The sequence below is a fragment of the Adelges cooleyi genome, unplaced genomic scaffold, assembly GCF_023614345.1.
Source record: "Adelges cooleyi isolate 19-005CV unplaced genomic scaffold, UGA_ACOO_1.1 ACOO_flye_CR_arks_rails_tigmint_CR_PRNA_8, whole genome shotgun sequence".
NCBI classification, from domain to species: Eukaryota; Metazoa; Arthropoda; class Insecta; order Hemiptera; family Adelgidae; genus Adelges; species Adelges cooleyi.
The window spans coordinates 3,757,965-3,774,122 of NW_026096513.1; the positions used below are offsets into that span (position 1 = coordinate 3,757,965).

A 16,158-nucleotide genomic window follows, 5' to 3' on the forward strand; every position below is an offset into this window, starting at 1 on the left:
TATTTTATGAGAGTTTCTTAAATGTTATACCAAAAAATATATTATTTAAATTTATCCTTCAGATTTTTTTTAGCCTTTTCTACAAATGATTTTAATTAAAATAACTTTCTATTTGTACAACTCTGGGTTTTTGTGGGTCCATTCCTTCTTTCGAGGATAAGACATACAATTGTAGATTTTACGTATGAATTGTCATCTCTGAAAATTGAAACTCCTATATTATCCGAGTAATTCATCTTTGGAATTCCTAATCCCTTGTATTCCATTCGCTATTCATGGCTATATTGTTTTATCTTTTTAGTATTTCATGACAAAACAATTTTCAGGGTTGGTCGATTCAATTATCATTTATTTTACCATCTACTTGTTGGCTGTTTAAGATTGCCGTATTGACATGATTTTTTTTGTTAAAAAACAAGCCTCGCGGGAAAAACGATGACGCCTAGTTAAAGTGATCGAAATAATTCGATAACTTATGTTTTGTTTAAAAGAGATAATTATTTTACAGGACGCATTGGCCACCAACATTCACATAAATGTGATTTAAAAAAATAAAGTAGATAAGTTTGAAGAATATAATCGCAGATGTGTGCTAAAAATAATTGGACTGGTTTGCGTCAAGTAAATTTCGTGGTAATTTTTCCTTTTGATGGGGTAGTAAATTAGTAATTATTCTTAGCTGACGTTTACGCCAGCACTTTAGTTTGGTATGTATAGTTTTTTATATGGATGTGTGAATTAAAGTTGTTAAATCTTTAAGAAAAAAATTGCGAGTCGTAAACAATTTGCCTAGGTCGTACACAAATTCACGCTATTTTTAATACAATTTAGACTTATTAAGAAGTATTAAATTTGTTTAAGGTCATGTCAAGCAGTGATCATTAGCTTGTTGATTGGTCGGTTCGCTTGGGTCGCCGCTTCATAAGTTATGTTTAATTAGTCATAAAAGAATGTTGAATACTTAAAAATTAGCCGAAACATCCGGTTACAGGCACATCGCAAAATATACAGTGTACATCAATATTAATTGGGTGTCGACCGGATTTGACTGGGTATGACAAATATTTTCTTTTGGCAAAATCCCGAGTAGTTTCAAGAACAAAATAGGATTGAGTTTTTAATTTTTGATAGCGCTGTGCTGATATTTATTCAAAAAAACAATAGAAATTAAAACTGAACACGTATTATTGCGTCTCATCAAATGGCTTTTGTATACGACTTCTACCGTTGTGCACACGAGGGTTTCGTTATCGTGGTGTATTTTGTTTTTACATAATATAAGTATACATTTATTTATGTGTGTAAAAGACGATATTATTTTGTTGAAGCTGCCGCCGTTCGTGCACGTCATAGCGCGTGGATCTGCTGGGAATCAACTGGCGTGGGTGGCGCTAAAGTCCGCATGTTGAGCCCGTGTAATATCCGCCTTGGGGTTGTTCAGTACCGTTCTGGGGGGAACGCTAGTCAGTGGTGCGTTTATTTATCATCATCATATTTCGCGGCCGAAACTCTGAACACGACCGCCGATCGACCAAGACCCAAAGTGGTGGTGAGTACAAACACCTAGTTGTTAATATTTAATTTTTATACAACTATATATGTATTTATAAAAGTTTTTTTTCCAATAATATATATATATATATATATTTAATCATAACAATATTATGTGTACACACGATTATATTCAGTACTCTAAACGAACTGCTTACGTCATCACTATGAGACAACATCTGTCGTCCCTCATTGGTCGAGGGGTGGAGCTACCGGGAGACGTGATAAAAGTGCTGACATATCTCTCTGGCTATTATTGTGTCGGACTCATCAAAAGTTCATTCAAATTTTATTTCATAGTCAATCGCACCGACGGGGGTCCACGTGGAATAAGCGATGGACAAAAAACTCATACAAACCGTAGGGGTTGTTTTCGGATGAAACGATTTTTTTAGAGAATATCGTTTTATTTTTTCGTTAACGAATTTTTCCTAAAAAAATGTACACGTGCCAGATATTTTTTTCTTATGTTATATGAGACAAGAAACAAGAAAATGTGTTACATAAAATAATTTATGATATTTTTGTGGTAAACTTTTTTCGAAAACGGACTAGATAAGATTTCTAAGTTATAAATAAGATTTGGGGAAATAGGACGCAAAGACATCGACTTAAGAATATTGAGAAAGACTTATTCATTTAGTTTGTTTCAACATTTTTTCTGGAATAAAATGTGTTCGAATAGGTTTTGAGACAACAAAGTTGTGAGTCATTCAACTGTATTGTTAGCATGTACGCACCTATTTTATACGGAAAAAAGTGATTTTAAAAAATGTAAGAATTCAATTTTATTGAGCGCCAACAACGTACGTCCACTGACTAGATATAAGATTCTTGTTATCTCATGTTAGGAGATTTGTGTTAAGCCAAAAGAATGCGTACATATTAAATATCTACTTACTGTTTATTTATTTTTCTATGTTAATAAGTGTGATAAAAATAAAAATATAATGCGTTATAACTACCACATTATTCAGCAATTTTTTATATTTCAACAACTTGCTGTTTTCTAAAACGATCAGTCTCTATATTTGTACTACTATTTAATAATATTTCCATTCTTAAAACGGTCAACGGTCAATGGCTCTATCTTCATTCTTAGTTTGCATAGAAATCACAAAACAAAAAACAATGAGATTACAAAAATGCACAGTAAAAGAAATTCAGCTCATTAATTTAATTTTTAAGTATTCAACATTCTTTTATGACTAATTAAACATAACTTATGTAGCGGCGGCCCAAGCGAACCGACCAATCAACAAGCTAATGATCACTGATTGATATGACCTTAAACAAATTTAATATTTCCTAATAAGTCTAAATTGTATTAAATATATACTTATTTATTGGGGTTTCTTATAAAATGTTGTATAAACATAAGAATTAGATTAAATGAAGTGTTTAATATTAAAAACCACAAGAATATTGATTTGCCTGTAGTGTATGTTATGTTGGACATTAGACCTTAGCTTTAAATCATTTTAGTTTTTCTTAACAAACTGAAATAGTTTTCACTTGGCTTTTTAAACAAACATTCTCTGGTAACGAGTTTGGACTAAACAAATGTTGGGATTAAGAAAAATTAGTTATTAATATTCATTATTACTTGGAAATACAATCAGAGCCAAGTTATTATAACACGAAGTTGTCATTAAAATAATTGTATTACATTTTTGCAATTAAAAATAAAAAATATTCCTAGTTTTGATGTTTTTTTTATACTTTATCAAACCGTAATTTTCTGAAAAAACTGTATATTTCAAATTATTAAGCAATCTAATTAATATTTTCGTTGTTGCAAAATACAAACTAATTTTACTGTTTATTATCTTTTCATTTAAAAAAGTATTTTTTTGTCAAAAAACTATTCTCAAAGAGAATAATCAGTTTTATTGCTTCGAAGAATTCGGAACATAAAAAAATGTCATCATTATGTAAGTATTTCCTGCAATTATTTGTGAAACAACATTCAGTTTTAAATAAAATAAACCCGGCGACGCGTATAGGCAATTTAGGCACATCCATGTTTCGGAGAAGAGCTGGTTTTAATAGCACTTTTTTAGTGTCAATTTAGTAATACAAATTTAGTTTTGTGCTAATAAATTACTTATTGAAATGCGATTTGTTAATAGCGAGTTGTTGAAACACAAAATAATTGTACTATATTGTATTTTAATGTACTATTTTTTAATGGAGTTCTTACAAATTTGCATCTATTCCCAAATAATAATGATTTAAACTAATGTCTTGCAAACATTAGAGTTGCAATATTTTATTTACATTACGATAGTAATTAGTACAATTTTTAGTATAGTCGGTATACATCTTTGAAATGACATGCTATGGCCTATGTATATATTTTTACCTTACCGTGGGAAAATGAAGTCTACTCGAGCGGTTAGTCTTAGAAATAAATAATATTATGCAACGTTTTTTTCATCTGTTCTTGTTAAACATTCGACCATACATAGCTGTAACTCGGTCAACTGTTCAATTTCATAACCCACCGTACTAAAATATGGTTGTCAGTTACACTATTGTAGCGAAATTTTGACCTCAGTTTAACATAATATTTTATATTATGTACTGTGCTATTATATGTACAAGAGTTTACCGTGAAGATACATTCATTACATTTCTTTTTGTCCGAATAAAACAATTTTTAAAATAAATTATAAAATAAGTTGTTAAAGTTTTAACGATTAAAAATAATAAATTTAAAAAAAAGATACGAACTTAAAAGTTATAACGGTTCATAAATATTGAATACTTTTTAATGTCATGTATTATAATATTTAAGTTATAATAACTTAAACTTCTCACTAGTAGTTGTATTCAGAAAACTGCGAATGATTTAGTGTTTCTGCATTACATAGTGTAGGTATACTTTAACCGTTGATTATTATTTATAGTTCATGATTTTTAGAAAGTGTTTACACCCTCGGCTTTTCTTTCAGTAGATGATTAATTTTATAAATGTTTATTTCTTGGGAACAAGTTTTCTCAACGAATTCAATTAAATAATTTAAACATTTATGTCTTTATAATTATACGAATAGCAATGATCGTGTTAAAGATTACATGCATTATGTAGATAATTTTCGGATGTGGAATTCGGTATATGGACTCTGCAATGATTTCGAAATGTCACCATAAAACTGATGACATGAGTAAACAATTTGGAAATATTATTAGTTATGTTAAACTTTGTAAAACTCACTTAACAGTTTTTCGCAATTTTCTCAATTGATTTTTTTTTAATTTGTGTTAGTTTTAAAGCACATGTGTGATATGTAAAGTAATAATCCATTTTTCCTTTAATTACTTAATACAAATGAACATTCCGTTTATTTTTGTACTCGCTGTGTACGTTCAGTATTGCGATTATAGACAATTCTAATTTAACCGTATACAAATTTTCAAACATAAATAAAACAGTAACTATTAGATTTAAAATACTTTTGGTATTAAAAGAATAGTAAACATATTATGACGCATTATTATAGGAGTGTAAAAAACGGTCAGATATCTAATTTAATGTACTCGCCTACACTCTGTAATCGTTATAAGGTTTTTATGCGCATTTTAATTAAAAACTACCTAGTCTAGACGCGATTACTTAAGTCTCAACTACTCATTAGTACATAAAATGCGATATTTTACTTGAGTTTGAAAATAACAATACAATTAACATAAGCTTTCAATAGTTTATAGTTCTAAGTGGGTACAAATCTACAAAACCCATTTAACATTACACCTATTATTCGTTTGCTTCCCTTGCTGAACGTGTTACACATTTAAATAACCTTAATTTGAAATACGAGTAAAACAACCCGACAGCCGTCATTTTAGCTGTTTTTTAGTTAACACGTTTTTTAACCCTATTTTGCACGCATTCGTCATCATTTAATTTTTACAATAAAAATACGTTATTACTCTATATCATTGCGGTAAAGCGAATAAAAGTTTCCTCAGCAATATTCATTATGTTATTTATGTATGTTCATATCATTAGTAAGGTGGAATAATTTTGGCGGTGTCAAAAAATGTATAACTGCAGTGCACACGTTATTTTAATTTTAGTTTGTTTTTCTTATTTCATAAACAATATATTATATAAAGTTTTCATAAATAATATACATGGACAAATAATATTAGCTATAAAAACAAACTTCATCCTTATCTATCTTAAGCGATTGAATTAGACTTGGAAGTGGAATAGAATTTTTTTAAATGACAGTGATTTAAAGGTAGGTTAAAACACGATCTATGTCAACTGTGGAAACGAGCTTGTTCAATTGTATTGAGCAAATGGCAGATTTACGGCAGATACTACAATTTATTTTAATGTGTTTTGTGTTAAGTAGTTGTGTCTATTTTTATTATTAATGTATTATTTTATAAGGCAATTAACAAAACCATTATAAACAAAATGAAATAATTATTTACTATAATTTGCACTCATATTTCTGACAAAACGTTTTGAACGCTGCTAAGAAAATTGCTAAGAGTATGTTAAGGTTTTTGTTTTTATCCAATAAATATGAATAAACAAATGCATGCTAAGCACTCGAATACTTCCAGCGAGGTAAATGTGAGAGTTCAGTGCATATAATATATTATAGGGCGCTGTCTCCAGGAAAAAGCTCACCATCTGCGAAAGACTCATAAACGGGCTATAACCTTTTAATTTCGTTTAAGCTTTCAAGAAGGTCGTTAATATTTAGGATTTCTATACATCTACTTTGTGGTACATAAGATAAGACGAGTGGGTTATGGTTTATTAGTATAAATTCTCCTGTTCGAAGTTCTGCGAAGGGCGAATTCTCGTGTTGGAATTGATAATAGATCATCTACGAATAAAAAAACAGTAATCACATAAAAATATGTATTGTACAACTATGCACGTTTGTGTTTCTGTGAAAGTGTCTAAAATGTTGTTTATGTGTCATTAAAAGTTCGTTTAAATTATTTCTATCGTATAATATTATAAATACGAATGGACGGCTAAAACTACGCAAAGGACAATAATTCCACTCTGATGAATTTTTTCAAGAGAAAACCTAACTTGACACTTAAGATAATAGTTATACCATTATGAAATTTTAATTACATCTCTTTAATGAAGCTTACAAAATTGTAATGAAAACAGAAACTTAAAAAAATTAAATTTATTAAATTGATTAAATTTATTTTTTAATATTTGTTATACCCCTATAACAAACTTACTGTTAAAAAAAAAACTTAGATACATTATGAATTTTTTATTTAAGTTTCGATGCGAAGCATCTTTATATGTGCAGAATGACATTTCAAAATAGTGGTACAAAATATGGTAGATAATAGAACTTTACGCTATATTTTCTTTTACATATAGATAAATAAGATCTTAGAGTAATGTGGCGGTCTTTTTTTTTTATGTGTACGAAGAACTTGGTACAAGTGTTCCATAATCTATACAGTCAAAATGAATGGGAATTTTATTGACCAATTAGCGATTACAGCTAATACATTAAATGTTGTGTGTCTATATACTATCCGTTTGAAATTCTAATTTGTACACTGTGTAGAATGCCTTTTTTGAAATTACTGTCACAAAATAAACACACCACATATTATACACAATTTGTGTTTAAATGGTATAGGCTTTTAAAAACCTGTCCAGTTTATCTGTTTGAAATGAAATGGCCAGCAAACCCAAAAGATGTGCGCCATCAATCATTGTGTGCGCAATAGCGAATTGGATTTGAGTCTCAACAAATTTATCATCTTTATTGTAGGGCTATTGTAATGGAACTGTCTCTCGAAAAATGTTGTCGTAGTTTAGTAAAGCGAAAGTTTTTTTTTTTTTTACAAATGGAAGCATGTCAAGTTATTGGTCCATTTCAGAATACTGTGGCTATACATGTTACCAAAAAGCATAATGCTACTTTTACAAAATATATATTACTGCCTACTTTTAAAAACATGTCTAAAATATATTCAATTTTAAATCGCATATAAGGGAGAATAGAAAATGGGAATAATTTCTTAACTTAACGCATATGTATATAATTGCTTAATTCACAGTGAACTACAGACGTCAGACACATTAGCTACTTAAACAGGTACACGTATATAAAAATTAGATTGCACAAATAAAACTATAAATTTACTTATTAGAATAATTGTTTTGTGGCAAGGTGGATAAGGTTAGGCTACAAGCATATTGCGCGTACAGAAATCTTACTATTTAGTATAATTATAAGTTTGTTTGACTGATACCGAAACTATATGATACATTGATTTAATAATGCAGTGGAAATAAATGTCGGCGGGTTTGCTGCTCTACAATACAATATTATGTGTATTATTATTTTTTACAGATAAACACAGTTTTTAAAGATGTTACAGTACTAAAAAATACAAGCCCGTCACACGCTGTTTATTAATGGCAAAAACAAAACGTTGAAAGGCACTGAAAACGTTTATCTATAATATAAAAAAAAAAAAACGATTGTAAAAATCCTTTGAGGCGACTATGACAGAAAAAATTGTGCCATGTCCTTCTAGATATTATGCAGCTTTAGTGTAGTCGTTTCAGACCATTTGTAACGACGCCAACAATGACGGTTTTATTTCGTCATAATTGTCTATGTAAAAACAGTGCGATGTGTTTTTTTGTTTTCTACTGAAGATAAATGATCGGTTTTTTTTTTTACTTGTATTTTACAATACGATCCTTACTGGGAATCCAATGCGATGTTGTCCTTTCCTCGTACAACAATGCGCTTAATATAATATTCTTCATATTTTTATGTCAGCTTACACCTAAGTTTAGGATGTTTCACGATACGCAGTCTTTTTAACTCTGTTCGATTCGTGTTACACACCGTATGTGTTGTCAAGTTTTCCATAGAAACTAACTGGAAACTTGAGACTCAGACAAATAAGTCGAGTTCTATTTATTTGTCAGCGTGTTGAGGGACGACGACGACAAGTAGATTAATAAACCGCGCGAGTACAATATCAAACCGAATTCTCCAGCACACTCGAGTAAATTCATAATAATTATACAATTTATTCCTATAGAAAACCCCAACAAACTTTCGAGCCATTTCTAAGATTTTATACCTACAATAGTAAATACTTGCGTGTGTTCAAAGTGGCGGTGACGCTTTAGAGAAATTATAATAATATATTAAGCGCGGTATATTATTATTGAATTAAAGTTTCAAGTTTGAAACACGGCCTGTATTACAGTTCGTCTAGTAATTAAGTTGTTACTATTGTATTGTTTTTAATCATCAATTGTTATGTGTTTGGAATTCGAATTCGGCAGCCCGAAAGAAAAGTTTACTAGAACACGCATCGTTGTTTATGGCAAATGAAGTAAATATAAGTGTTTTAACGAGTACCTACGGAGTTTGAACGACGTGATTGCCATTGGTTAGGTTAGGAAGTCGAATTATTTAATGAAGGAGGTCTAATAAACTACATTGTCTAAAAACACAATTTCATTAACGCAATTTCCGAACATTTGTAGAAATTGCATTATAATTTATAACCAATCGCTTGATAACATCTAATGCAATAGTTTTGGTCGGAAGTGCGAAAAACTATACTTATGAACTAAGAACTTCAACTATACACGACACGTATACATTTAATAAAAAACCAAGTAGTACTTAGATATAGTGTTTTTATCATGGGCGTAGCTGTAAGAAAGACTTAAAAAGTTTATGTCTTTATACATTTTTTTACTAAAAAAAAATGTTAATCGTTGTTTTTCAATCATTTAACTTTGTGTGTTATTGTTACTTGATAAGTTCTATATAGTATATTAAATACTAGGCAGAATTTTGGTACATTATTTAATGTCTGTTGGGAATAAATAAAATAAAAAAATATAAATCATACTCTCTGATTGAATTATAAGTGATTATAATTTTAGATATTATAAATTTTGTTGTCATAGTGTTTCATTTCTTTGTCTAGATCGAGTCTGCAAAATGGTGGTGGACAAAAGCCGGTGGGCAGTAAGCACTATGATGATATTCTTTTTGACATGTTTGTCGATTTTGGCTGTGTCCGGTTCCGACACTTGGCAAAAACCTGGCTGTCACAAAGTAGGTGAGTACATTAAAATTTACTATTTGACCATTTAAAGAATCCCCATTTTTCGGGAGGCTATTTTTGAATCAATGTAACTATAATAATGACGGGTTGTACAAAAATTAATAAGTTTAACTTTTTAACAAAACCATTATAGTGGATTGGTCAGATCGCATTTGTATGCAAAAAAAAATTGTGAAACTCAACATGAACCCTTTTTATGACTCAAATTTATTATATACATATATTTTTATTTAAGTTATTTTTTAAGTTTTAAATCGTCGCTGTAAGATCATAGCAACGAAATTCATACATTTCAAGAGAGGCTAAATTGAAATTATGTGCTATTTTATTACGTCATTTTGAGTGCTGTGTTCTGGTACTCTTAGAGCTACGGTGTTTTACTACTAAATTCTACAGAAAAAAATAGTTAATATGCGTTAAAAAATATATTTTTTTTGCGTGATAAGTCACTGTGATCTTATGACGTCGAAATATAGTTAAGTACTTGAAAAGTTAATTTATTATTAAAATCCATAGTTAAATTGGGTAAAGAAATATTTTTTGACAGTCACATGGATTTGCAGGTCATAGATCTAATGTAGTGTAACCTAATTGCCAATCAAATTAGAAGACTTAATGCAATTTTCTTTAGTTGTGTAGTTTCATTTAAATTCTCATCACTTGTTATCGCCATTTATTACTCCAGTCTAAGTGATGACTTATTTACGGGCCATTACTCTCAACAACGGCGACGCGTTGAGACTTTTTAAATGATTTAAAAGATGTTATTTTTTTTAAATTGTTTTTCTACTGAGATTTTAATACTTTTATTACGGTAATAATTCAGTTAAATGTAAATGAAGCTTTGAGTTAGTGACATTAAAAAAAAAAATTAATTCAATTTTTGCCCTTTAGTATAGTTTAGAAAAGATATTATGAATTATTAGTGACAATAATATAATAATAATGAGTGTTACGTTTACGCATTTCAATTAAACGCTATAAACAGATTATTAATTGTCATTATTTGCAACGAAGAACCTTTCAAACCCAATAATAACACCTGATAATCAATCATTATCTGTCAGTTTTTTATTAAGACATGCTATATTTTTCCTTGCGCGTCTGTACGCCATGAATGTATATGCATATATATATATATATATATATATTAATTAGCATAAGTGGACTTTTGTAAATACATTAAACTAGTCTAAAAGAAACGTATTCGTGAAAACTGAACGCGATTTACATTAAAATGTATTGTTATAGGTCACACGAGGAAGATCAGCATACCAAATTGCGTGGAGTTCCGTATCACAACGAACGCATGTCGAGGATATTGTGAATCGTGGGCAGTTCCGTCGCCAACCGATACTTTAATCATAAACCCGCACCAGAGCATCACATCTGTAGGACAATGTTGCAACATTATGGATACCGAAGACGTAAGTAACAGTAGGTCAAATTAGGTAGCCAACATTTTACCACTTTATTGTAGGAAATCGCCAGTTTGTGGCAGAGTGACGCTGACAGAACATATGATAAGGCGATTAATTACTAGACATACTATAAAAAACTGTTTGAAATTTTATCATTTTGAACACTTTACATTACATCTACTTTTTAACGGTGATCATGACTAGTTTAATCGAGGAACGTAAAAGCCGAGGGTTATAGTGTATTTTTTGGAGAAATTTAGCTATGTATAATAATAGATACCTAAACGCCTGCATTACATTATATTATATTGGATGTCAGAGACTGTGTGTGTTAATAATATTACCTGTAGGCTATATGTAATGTATGCAGTATGATGAAATAATCACGCATTATACGTTTTCAAACATGGTGCATCATTTTGTTTCCAAGTTGTAAAACGCAATAGTAAAGCTTTTATTTTACAAAAACATTTAAAGAGTTGTACTTTCTCAGAAAGTTCTTAGCGTAAAACTAAGCGCATACAAAATGAGATATCGAAATTTTATCTAGATTTTTGACATGGGTAATTTTTGAGTAAGTTATTAGAAGGTGAGTTATATGAATCTCCTAAACTGTCGATGTTTTATAACTTTGGCCAAAATCTAGACAAAGACAAATTAATTTCACATGGATGAATTTCCTTTTCAAATCTCTAAACTATAAACTACAGGTATGCAGATATATCGTTGTGTTTTGTTCGTTTTAAATATTTTGTACACTACCCGCATCTGTCCTTGAGCGGTGTTTCCTTACCCATTTAAGCAGTTTATCAAAGGGAAAAGTTCAACATTAAAATCATATCCACATAAAATTATACTCGAGAAAATACATGTGAACTTAGATTATCGAAAGTACTATAATATAATAAAGCGGAGAGTTATGATAATGTTGTATGTCTAGTTTCGAACTTAAACACAACAGGCATAAAGTGGTATCGCTAACGCCCATTGCTTAGGAAACATCCATATTAAAAGCCAGAGACCGATATAGGACCGTCAAACTATTGAGACAACATTTTAGGGCTGTGATAAATATGTTGATCAACCTGAAGTCGGTAATTATTTTGGGCTGAACGACATTTTGTTTTCAAACTCTATTTGCTTATCTTATTCATTCCGCGTAGTTGTAGCCGTAAAATAACGTCACAGCGAGATAAATTCTAATGTTTTCTTGAGGATAGATTTTGCATTGAGTACTTCTTTATTTATATTAGTAAACGGCTTTAGCGTATTTGTCAATACCCGGTTAAAAAAATTCAAGCTTATTTAACTGAACTTGTCAAGTTTTGTTTTGTTTGTAAGTTATATTTTCACTATTCGATTGTTAAGACTAATTTATTTCATTTAATGAAGTGCAGTACAATTTTTCAGTTTATCTATTTCAAATAATTTTTTATACGAAATATTACAAATATTTATGTAAGAAAAATGTCAAACAAAGGATCGGACAATGCAAATTTAAATAGAGCTTTTTATAAATCACGCATTAGTTTTAAGTCAAAACTTTAACAGTATACAAATTTATGATTTTAAGAATTTTGTATTGTGCAAATGTCTAGTAATTTTTTCAACAGAAAAAATTGTAGTTTTTTGCTCTCAACCCTGTTCTTTTCTCTTCCGGGTAACGAACCACATTACCGTTTATTGTTCTGGGTGTTTCTTTTACATATACTTAATAACGAAACGTTTTTAATTAATCGTGATCTGGTTACGCCATCATTGTGGAGATTAATCGGTCACGGAGCGGCTCGTAAAAATAACAGTGTCAACTTACGTTTAATTAAATCCGTTATGAGTTTAGCAGCTTTGACGATGCCAACGGATTAACACCGACAAGACGGCACGAGACAAAATTATACATTGAGACGATTGTTACCTCTTACCGATATAGGCTATATATATATATACGCTACGTCTCAAAGTATATTTTGAGTGATGTTCCGTGACTTAATTGTCATTATTTTCTCTATGAAGCTAAAAAGAAAATTTTTTATTTTTGTTTTTAAAATTTTCTAATAAATCTAATTTATTATCTAATAGCTAAGTCAGAAATCGGCTTTTTAGGCCACATAGAGAAAACAGTAAGCTTCGAAAAATAAAATAACTACAAAAAAAAGTCCTAATTATTAAACTAATAATATGTGTAATTACATATTACAGTTTATGCTCTAAAAAACGGGAAAAACGACCACATTAATTAAAATAGTTAAAATAATTTTGTGTAGGTACAAATAAGATAACTTTTCGTTTTTCGACTTTCCTATCGTTTTTATGGAGAACCCGATTTGAATCTACGTTTCTTATGTAAAATTATCTCAGTTTTCTGTAAAAATAATTAAAACAATTCTTAAATTTTTGAAAACACAAAAAAAAACAAATTTTCAGATTATAAACGCAATTTTAATGACTAATTTTGCTTATTTTTCGAAAAAAACTCGAAAAAAAAAATCAATATTTTTTCAGAAAGCTTTAAGAATTTTACATAAGAAACTGATTTTTAATAAAATTCTTTGATGGCGGAAGATGCTATAAAAAATATGGTTCAAGAAAAAAAATTCAAATACTTTTGACGACCGAAATAATGGCCAATATAATCGAAAAAAAAAAATAGTTACAGTCTACTTAAAGCCTAACGGCTACAACTATAAAACATGGAACATGCTTTAGCCTGCTGGCTCCTGAATAGTGATTAATTTATATCTACAATTTCTTTGCGAGGTATGATAGTATAGTCTTAATTATATGTTCTGGTCAAACGTTTGCATGACGACGACTTGCTATTATTTCGATGGCATCTTATATTTTATTATACGTTTAAAGTAGGCGCGCTACTTTAGTGTCGTTTTCGGGCTGGGGGATAAGGCTAAAGCATGTTCCATGCTTAAAATCCAAAAAAATTGAGAACACTTTTTTCATCGTAACAGACATGCAGTGTAATTTTCAAAAAAATCGAAGGGGGGTCACTCCGAACGTTTGTTCATATTTGGCGTTTTATATTGAAACCTATGCTAATCGTTTGGCAACCCACACTGGATTATTATTTTTACAACATTTATACTCGCCGACACTTATTTTTAAATTTGGATGGCTTATATTAAGTCCCTTGTAAAATATGATTGGGAAAAGTTGAAAAATATACTAATTTCATATTAATGCGCAGTAATCAGTACACACGCCATAGGGCCACTAATGGTAGTTAAACAATTAATTATACATATATTATTATGTAATATCTAATGTAATCGTTAGTTGTTTAGTAGTATTGGTTTTTCGGGACTTTTTTTTTTAAATATATGTTTACAGTATATTCTATTGACTATTTAATGAATATCCACTTAAACGCTCACCTATAAATGTATCGGAGAGAGACAATATATATGTATATATATATATATATATATATATATCTTTATATAGAAATTTCTTCTGTTCGTGTGTAAGTATGCAAACTCCTCCTAAACGGCTGGATAGATATTTATGAAATTTTGTGTGCGCGATTGAATTAATTCGAGAAAGGTTTAGATTCAAAATTTGATCCGATAGAACATGTTTTTAATTTTTAATTAATTTAAATGATTATCAATAATATCAATAGTTATTAATACATCTCTATGGTTTTTCATACCTCAGGGATACAGTGATCCGATCAGCTGATTGTGTGTCTATTCTAATACACGGGCAACGCCGGGTCGGACAAGCTTGTATATATATATTATATTAATTGAAAATAACACAATCAGTTTGCTCAATGAGGTTGATGTTTTAATAAATTATCTAATTATACAATGTTAGAAAAGTTTCATGAACATTTTATGCAACGAGTTTATATTTGTTTTGTTATATAACCATGTAAACTAATTAAAAACCGAAAAAGTTTATTTTAAAATGAAAAAACCGAAATAACCAAAATGCCAAAAAAAAAATTTACATTCAAACCTAATTATTTATAATTGGTATACTGTACAATAATATTAGTATCGAACCAGTGTTTGGTATTTTTAATCAACTTAGCCCGGTTTCCCAAGTGTATTTTTTATTTTATTTAAGTAAACAGAATATTTAATTTGCATAAACGTCAAGTTTAGTTTCACAATGTTAATCTGGAAAGGGTTTTCTGCGTTAATACTATGTTCTTGTTAAAAATAATTACAATCATGTTCTGATAATAAAATGTTCACATTTTATTTTGCTTAGAGTAAATGTTATGTAAACTGTAATATTGTGTACATTTTTATTTCGGTTTTTTTCTTATAACGAAATTCGTTTACTCGTATGCCCGCAATAGTATGTTTTTTTTTTACATTTATATTCAAATATTTAATTTTGCAGTTTAATCTCGGTTTGTTTAGTATTCAACTACCCCGTTGGTCTGTATTTTTATACTCGAAAAGAGAAAAACTAATATACACAAAATCACTCTTTATCATACGCCAAGAACGTGCGTTTCAAAAGTACATGTCAGTTATTATGTTTAATACTTTGATGTAATTGTAATTAAAACTTTGTAACTAACATTCTCATTTACCATACTTACCTCTCTCTACAATAATAGCAAGCTTAATTTGTTGATTATAGATATTAGATTGTAACAGTGTTAAAACGAATTTATAATTCATATTAATATTCAAAGCGTTAGAGTTCTAAAGTTATAACTTTAACGAACAAAAGAAAAACCATTAACAACTTTACTTAATTCAATAAAAACATTTTTTTTTGCAGGTGGAGGTCAATGTTCTTTGTTTGGAAGGCGTTAGAAAGTTGGTGTTCAAATCGGCCATTAGTTGTTCTTGTTACCACTGTAAGAAAGATTAATCATCCTAGAAGTGCACCGTAAAACCTTTAAGATAAATACAATACCATTTTTTAATAATTAGAACCTACGAACATCGAAGAATATCTAATTATAATACTTATGTAATATTCTCTGCTCATAGTTACCTTTACCATTATGTTACTTGCAGTTTATTGTTTATAAATACTTCGCGTAACATATTTATTGCCTTTGTTTTACCTGAAATAGAAATAATAA

The 16,158-nt window shown here is 29.5% G+C and overlaps 1 protein-coding gene across 1 annotated transcript; it reads left to right on the top strand.

The window, feature by feature from the left end:
• Nucleotides 1-1,339: 1,339 nt before the first annotated feature.
• On the top strand, nucleotides 1,340-16,158 carry LOC126845767 (thyrostimulin alpha-2 subunit). Its single transcript, XM_050584652.1, has 4 exons — nucleotides 1,340-1,549; nucleotides 9,529-9,663; nucleotides 10,921-11,096; nucleotides 15,849-16,158. Exons 2-4 carry the CDS (start codon nucleotides 9,543-9,545, stop codon nucleotides 15,939-15,941), a joined length of 390 nt encoding a protein of 129 aa, XP_050440609.1. The 5' UTR covers nucleotides 1,340-1,549; nucleotides 9,529-9,542; the 3' UTR covers nucleotides 15,942-16,158.